General features: G+C 39.5%; 1 protein-coding gene across 1 annotated transcript; it reads left to right on the top strand.

Moving 5' to 3' along the window:
* Positions 1–520: 520 nt before the first annotated feature.
* Positions 521–4,528, top strand: csnk2b (casein kinase 2, beta polypeptide). The gene is made up of 7 exons (XM_036566157.1): positions 521–583; positions 1,597–1,678; positions 1,781–1,883; positions 2,248–2,363; positions 2,519–2,594; positions 2,742–2,931; positions 3,392–4,528. Exons 2-7 carry the CDS (start codon positions 1,607–1,609, stop codon positions 3,480–3,482), a joined length of 648 nt encoding a protein of 215 aa, XP_036422050.1. The 5' UTR covers positions 521–583; positions 1,597–1,606; the 3' UTR covers positions 3,483–4,528.
* Positions 4,529–8,007: the final 3,479 nt, after the last annotated feature.

Here is an 8,007-nt window from a genome sequence, read left to right as displayed (position 1 = left end):
TTACAAGTCAGACTAAAAAGTCAGTTCTTTTAAGAAGAGAGCTGATGAAAGATCTACAGGAGTGCTGAATGTGAGAACATGGTGGGAAAGTAGTTCACTATGAATATAAATCAGCATTAGCCTACATGTAAATACAGATTAGGAGTTCATACAGAGGTTGGCAAGACGGCATGTGATAGTAGACTATTCATCTCTGGCATGGCACAGGGAAGTGGCTCCAAAGTGGTCAAGAAGGTCCTCATACATGTGGTTGTCCTTTCCACTGTCTGACCTATTCAGTTCAATTGAAGGCATTTGTATTGTAAAAGCACTGCAACCGTCACATATATAATGTAATGCTGTTCAGATAGATAGATGCTTTCAGGAAAGCTGCATTGTTACAGTATCTTGTAACAAGCAGTGTATAAACAGAATTAAACTGAACAGAATTGAATTGAGTTCGTTTCCTCCCGAGACAAACCCAAAAAAAAACCAACTACATTTCCCATAAGCACAAGCGCCTGGTTCGTCATGACGTTGCTAAAGACGAAACACGCCAATCAGCGACCCGCTTCTGCTGCAGCTTTTACTCGGAGTCCGGGAGGTAATACACAAATACGGCTTTTATACTCGAATATACGCGCAGATACACATTATTTAATCCAGCATTGCGGTATTTCAGGTTGGTTTGTGCCGCTACGCTCATCCTGAGTGTAAATGTTTGCGTGTTCGTCGTTAAATGGACGATTTCGCTGCTCCGGTAATGCGGCCTGGTTTGGTTTGAGCTGCGCCATGTTGAAGTCCTCCAGCTAAGAGGCTGAAATATTTTAGACTTTAATCACAAAAAGGTCTGTTAAGCAGCGTTTCAGCGGGTTGGTATGTAACGGTTCTCTCTCTTGCGCAGCTTATTTGAAGCTAAAGTAGTCCAGGGTTTGTCGGACGGTTTTAAAACCGTGGTAAATAAAGAGGTTAGCTAGTTTAGCTAGTTTAGCTAGTTTCCTCGCTGCCCCGGCTTGATTTATAACCCGTCTCTTCGTAGCCTGTTTAACCGCGAAGCTGAGCTGTTTATGTGGTTAATCCGAGTGGTTTAGGTTTTTAGCACCGTTTAGATCAATAACTACTTTTAATTTGACCGTATTATGTGTTTAATCGGTGCTTGGCTTTCATAAACAGGCTAATGCTAGTCAGCCGGTTTTCCAGCAATTCGTCCTACCCATCGAACAGTCCTACTGAGCATGCGCGCAATATTATCTAGTATAGTATAGTAAATTAGTATTTCAAACGTTTTATTGTGTTTGTAATGTTAATTCAGGACAGACTCAGCTTAATATTAGTACCTACCCACTCATAAGGCTGAACGTTTAGTCTGTCAGAGTGTCTTACCTGTAGTTTTAATGCTAGCTTTTTTTGTTAAGTTAATTTAGGCTATCAAAATATCCTGCAGCTATTTTTGCTGCTGGTGGCCTTTTCTGACATGGTGATTTATGGTAACAAAATATCATACCTACAGTTTTATGTAGAGCTCTAACTGTGTATATATGTGCTATGGTAGGACATTTAGGCAAGGTGACACAATTTGGCATTAAGCTGTTCTTACTTTCTACTTTTTACTCCCAGTTTCCCCAAAATGAGCAGTTCGGAGGAGGTTTCGTGGATTTCTTGGTTTTGTGGACTACGAGGGAACGAGTTCTTCTGTGAGGTTAGTGGTGTTGATCTAAATTGTTTACCCATCAATAACCAACCGCCGTATTTGGTAATAAACATGATTCGAATAAGTGTGTGTGCTTTTTGCTGTGCCCAGGTGGATGAGGACTATATCCAGGATAAGTTCAACCTCACTGGACTCAATGAGCAGGTTCCACATTACAGACAAGCTCTGGACATGATTTTGGATCTGGAACCTGGTCAGTATCGCAGATTAGCAAGATTTTAGACAAGTTAATTCAAAGGGAAATGATGGGAGACAGGCTTAGGCCTTATTTCAGTTCAGGCCTGAACCTTAGGGCGTGTAATACCATTTAAAAAGAAAGAAGTATGAGGTATTCAAAATTAGTGATGTCCCCCAGTCAGCAGTGTTCTTTCTCCTCACCTATAGTAAATTGTAGTGTTGCTGCAACACTTATTTCACTGTGTACTTACTTTATTGTATTAAAGCTGTAAATAGAAAACATCAGCAGAGTGGATTGGAATCTCTACTGAGTGATTTGCATTAAGAATACTCTTGTTCTGTTGTGATGATCTGAACATATTGCCTTTTTTCTTTGTCAGATGAGGAGCTGGAAGACAACCCAAACCAGAGTGACCTGATTGAGCAGGCTGCTGAGATGCTGTATGGCCTGATTCATGCGCGATACATCCTGACCAACCGTGGCATTGCTCAGATGGTACCTCTACATTTTCCTTTTGTTCTTTTTATTTAAAGTAGCATTTTTGTACAGTGTGATTTTGAAGTCTAGCAGATATACAGTATGCAAAATATGTGAAATATTTAACAATTATAAAGCTCATATGCATTTTTATGTGCTTTTTGTTGCTTTAGTTGGAGAAGTACCAGCAGGGCGACTTTGGCTATTGTCCTCGTGTTTACTGTGAGAACCAGCCTATGCTGCCCATTGGTGAGTAGTCATGAATAGACTTTTTTTTTTCTCTTATGTTGCACTTGACTGAAGGAAAGTGCAGCTGGTGTATTTTTTGTATTTACATCTGATGCAGTTATTGATTTAAGATATGAGAATGCCTCTCACACCTCTCGTTATCTCCAGGTCTGTCTGACATCCCTGGTGAGGCTATGGTCAAACTCTACTGTCCTAAATGTATGGATGTGTACACGCCAAAGTCGTCTAGGCACCACCACACTGATGGAGCCTACTTTGGGACGGGCTTCCCTCATATGCTCTTCATGGTGCACCCTGAGTATCGGCCAAAGAGGCCTGCAAACCAGTTTGTGCCCAGGTTTGTACGCATACACTGATATTCATTAACGGTAGTTTATATATAGCACCTTTCATAAATAAAAAAAAAAAATAAGCTAAAAGTGCTTCTCAGGATATTTAAATAACGCAGTAAACTGCAGTGCTTGGCTGAAAATAGCAAGAGCATGCCTGTTAAATAAAAGGAAAAAGGGGGCTGAAAAGAAAATGGACTAAAAGGGGGAAAATAATTTAAATATAATTAAAAATAAGACTGTATATAAAAAGAAAGCAAAATACCAAATTAAATTGCTACTTAGGACTAGCAGTGATAGATGTTTCATGAATATTCATGCAGTAGGGTTGACAGTAGGATGATATTTATTGTTAACTATTTATTATTAACTATGTACTGATAAATTGTCACATTTGTGCTCTTATTGTCATTGTTGTACTTTTCGGTCTACTTACCTGTGTTACTCTGCTCTCTCTTTGTAATTCAGGCTCTATGGTTTCAAGATCCACCCTATGGCATACCAGCTACAGCTGCAGGCAGCCTCCAGCTTCAAGAGCCCCGTCAAGGCCATCCGCTAAAAACTGAAGAAGGAGGTGATGGAGGGAGGGTTGGAGAGGCAGGAGGAGAGGGGAAGATCTGTGTCTGTCTGTACATAGCCTCACTCTCCTCCCAGAGACCATTTGTTTTAGATTAGTTTTGATTGAGAGAAGCGTTTAAATATTGAGAGAGTGGGAATAGAACATGCACACTTTGGAAATCTGTTAACAACCTTTCCTCTTAGTCACACAGATGCAGCATGGAGATGCCATGCAGACATTGGTGTTTACCTTGTAAAAAAAAAAAATTGTCCCTTTTCAGTGGAAATGAAACTATAAATTGATGACAGATGAATATGGCGTTACTCACTTTTGTGTCGAGAAAATTATGTATGTTTTGGTCACAGAGGTGGTGTACAGTACAAGTTAAACAGTAGTGGCTCAGTGTCCCCTCCCCACACCTCATTCAGTGACTGTGGCAGACAGACACTCTATTGGGGGGAGAAAGAGCAGTTAGGAAATTAACAAGTGCGAGAACTGAGTTCTCCTATTGGCTTACTTTTCAGTTGCCTCAGTCCAGCAACAGTTCCAAACGAGCTGTAGTTTGCTAAACTTGGGCGTAATTTAGTGGACACTTGTTAATTGCTGACCAAATGCTCCTTCCCTACTGCAAGTTAAAGCAAGTCTCTGTCCCCATCAGTCCACAGTGAGTATGTGTTAAATCTCAGTATTGCGCAGATGTTCCCCTCAGAAGTACATGTACATTGATTCCTGCCAAGTTTCTCCGCAGTTTTGGTATGATTATTTATGTGAGACTTTTCAAAAGGAGGTCATCCATAGTTTGGAAATGCTGTTTTAGTTTCCCCATGGCCCTCTCACCCGGGCGTCTCCGAATTCATTGAAAGGCATGTGCCTGCAGGTTATAGATTGGATGCATTGGTAAAGATTGTAATTATTGTTGCTGTTAGTGTGGTTTTTTTTTTTTTTTTGGTTTTTTGTTTTTTTTTGGTTTATCTTTTGAATTTTTCCTTTACAGCTGTTGAGGAACCAGGGTTCAGAATTCACATTAAACTTTTCTTTTCCTATAATGTGTGCACAGTCCAGTTCCTTTCCTAACTAACCTCAACACATTTGCTGAGTGGCTGTGCTCTTATTCTGAGATTGTCTGGATGACACCAGTCCTGCAGTTTGATCCCATGTGAAAAGTTTGAGGTCTGTAAATTAAGTCTTAGGCCCAATCCCATTTCTTCTTTTTACCCCTACCCCTTGTTTTTGGGTGTCACCCTGACCGCTTGGAACTGAGTTACAAGGGGTAGTGGTTGAAATCTACGAAATCGAAATGGGCAACCCACAAATTAAAACCATTACTTCATTAACAGCTTCTAGCGCTGCTCTGTAGGCGACCCGGCCCGTCTTCAGTGATAGCAGAGAAGGGAAAAGTTCAGCTCCTCACTGCTCGGCTTTAGTTACATTTAGGGAATCATATGCTTTTAAAGAGGGGGTTTGACAGTTATTTATTATCGCCCACCGCTAATTCTTCAGTGATATGAAGCTGAAGTCAGCTGTTGACCAGCTTCTTGTTCCAATTTTCCCATTCCACCTTAAATGGTGCAGCAGTTACATTCTGGCGCTTCAGGCGTCAAAACTGCTGGACTATTTAAGGTGGAACTGGAAAATTAGTTAGCTAGCTACCGAGACATTAGCATACTATTACCGAATTTCTTTTATACTTATGAAGAAAAGGACCATAACACATTGAAACGACATTAAACTAAGATAATACAATGTTTATTAATTCTCACATTTGTGGGTTTCTTTGGTCTCTTGCTCAGCCATCTTGCTGATTTCTTTTTTTTCCCCATAACTCTGTTTGGAGTCTCTGAAAAACCTTCATTTGGAGGGCCATATAGCCCTAACACTTCACCCTACCCCTCTATCTCAACAACAGTTGGGACACCCTAACCCTAGACGTGAATGTACAAAACAGAGGGATAAGTGCTAAAGGCAAGGGTTAAAATGGGATTGGGCCTTAGTTTTGGTCTTGTTTTGGTTTCAACATCAGACTTGGTTTTGTCTTAGTCTCGGGGTAAAGTGGGCTCAGAAATTCTCAAGTTCTCGAGACCAGCGGAGTGCAGTGCCTCTGTTTGGGGTAATCACTGGATATAAACAAAACCAATCAGAATAAAAAAGTCCTTCTCTACATGTTTAAAGAAAGTCTGTGTGCTGTCAGTTAAGGATCTAATTGGTCTCTCAATCATGATGGCTTAACTGGTTATTTGTTCATGTTCATTGATTCCAAAAGTCCAACACCCAATAGAGGGCAGACCTGACTGTTATTATTACTATATTTCATTTAATATTAAAAATGTGTGGATGTTGTTTGGTTTAAATACAGTTGACTTTGGGTGGGGATTCTGAAGTTTTAGAGAAGAGACCAAGAATAATCTCACTGTCACTTATTTCCAAAAGTTACAAAGCAAAATTGGACTAAGATGATAATGTAATTAATATTTTAGGCTGTATATAATTTTCTAAAATAATATTTTTTATTTATTTTATAATGAACGTACAGCTGATTACAATAAAATATATATATATATATAGCCCTGCGATAGACTGGCAACCTATCCATGTTGTATCCTGCCTTCCTGCATTATGTGTACATACATATAATGTAGTTTAATTTTATAGTTGTTCTTCACTCATATTTCCATATTTCCCTGCAATTTGCATGGACAAGAAGTCAGATGAAGAGGATGTTTTAGGGATGGAGAACAATGTACAGGAACCTCCTCGGAGAAGGCAGTGCACAGACTCCAGTGAGGAGAACAGGCTAAAAGAGATCATGCCACACCCAAATGCTGTGACTGATGTGCCTGATTCTCTCTTAGAGGCGCTTAATGGCATCTCCCCGGATCTGGACCTGGCTGGAGTTCTCATGCCATTTACTGACACAAAACCTGCTGACACTCATCATTAAATTCATGCTGTGCTTCTTCAAACTCCAGATCTGTTTTTTGTGTATGTCATGTTTGTTCCTAAGCCAGCCTTTTTTAGGTTTAGTGTGGAATTATTGTGAGATTTAATGAAAACTGACACTGCAAGTCTGAGGAAAATACCTTTTAATACATGGAGGATCTGTGGTGCCACAATAAAGTGATAATACAACTGGAAATGGAGAAGGCAGACAACAGACGAGTGTAATATATCCCAGTTGTTTTTTCCATTTCCAGTTGCATTTTCAAATGTATTGTGGCAGCCTGAGTCCTCTATAATGAGCTAATGAACTAAATTATTTAATGTAACTCATAAATAATGAGGGAATTAACTAAACCAGAATGGGGAAGAAAAACTTTTCCTTTTAAACCATTATAAAAGTCAATTTAATGGTTATGGTTTCACTTACAAGACAAACAAAAGAAAACAAACCAGTTATTCACTCCTGGTGTTAGAAGGCCAAAGCCTTTCACAGCTGAGCTGGAGCAGAAAAACAGTGCTGTGCTTTAGCCCTCCATGGCGTTGTTAATGTGTCCATCTTGCTTCATAAATCCCTAAATAACCACACAATAATAAATAAATCGCTGCTGTCTGAACAAAACCTTTTATCTCCATTTTTGTCGTTTTTCAGTTTTTGTCTTTTTTTTTTTCGTATTTTGAAAATGCCTGTTGCCCTGTGCGTAAATTTCATGATGACTGGACCAAAGGAAACGGCCCAAAATGACTTGGAAAAAAGTCTGGTTCCATTGACTTACATTAAAAGTAAAGTAGGATTTTCCTTCTCCTGTGAAGTTATCATTTTGGAGATATGAGGTTTTGATCCGACAGCAGCGAAATGTACAAGACAAAATAAAATCATGGCAAAGTTTCCAACATATAAAGCTCATCAGCTCCTTCACCTTTAAGAAACGGAACCTGGAACTGGAAAAAAGTAACATTTTCCTCTCTTCTCTAAAAAAAAAAGGCAAAAAATGTAAAGATTTTTTTTTCTTCAGACTCCCATACATTCATTTGAAAATGAGCAATCCATGCATTTGCCAGTAAAAATATTAGGGTCAGGCAGTGATAAATATGGTCAATTTAATGAGAAGAAAAGCAGATTTAAGCAATAATAACACAGTGTTAGCCTGGGATAAAAAGAAATGAACGTGCAAGTGAGCTGCCTCAAAGCGCGACTGATGGACGGGCATCAATCAGGAGTAATAATGGAGTACGAGAAGGTAAAAGGATGCAGTATGTGGTGAAAGAGAGAGACGGAGAAAAGGAGAAACAGATCATCAGTGTATGTAACAGTAGTGCACAGCTTAAGGCCCCAGGACCCTCCACAGTTCATCCAGGAGAAGAGTTTTCTATGACAAGCTCAAATGTATCTAATTAACATGAATATAAAGGTCGCAGATTCAGAGCAGAGGAGACTGGCTTTTGTTTGACGACCCTGGTAAATAATTAATGGTGCACCTCTGCCATTCCATCTGTCAGGACTTGTTCTGGTGAATTGCTGAAAGAATTGATTCTTTAATAGCTTTAGGTAATTCAGTAACACTTTACTGAAGGGCAGTGTTCATAAGGC

Source organism: Colossoma macropomum, unplaced genomic scaffold, assembly GCF_904425465.1.
Source record: "Colossoma macropomum unplaced genomic scaffold, Colossoma_macropomum, whole genome shotgun sequence".
In the NCBI taxonomy this organism is placed as follows: domain Eukaryota; kingdom Metazoa; phylum Chordata; class Actinopteri; order Characiformes; family Serrasalmidae; genus Colossoma; species Colossoma macropomum.
The sequence above is the reverse complement of the archived record's forward strand: the minus strand, read 5'-3'. Positions and strand labels throughout refer to the sequence as shown.

Excerpts from the sequence above, each read along its gene's own strand:
- csnk2b (XM_036566157.1), top strand. The coding sequence starts at position 1,607 with ATGAGCAGTTCGGAGGAGGTTTCGTGGATTTCTTGGTTTTGTGGACTA. Across the intron at positions 1,679-1,780 it reads GGAACGAGTTCTTCTGTGAG|GTGGATGAGGACTATATCCA; the intron begins GTTAGTGGTGTT and ends TGCTGTGCCCAG. Across the intron at positions 2,364-2,518 it reads ACCGTGGCATTGCTCAGATG|TTGGAGAAGTACCAGCAGGG; the intron begins GTACCTCTACAT and ends TTGTTGCTTTAG.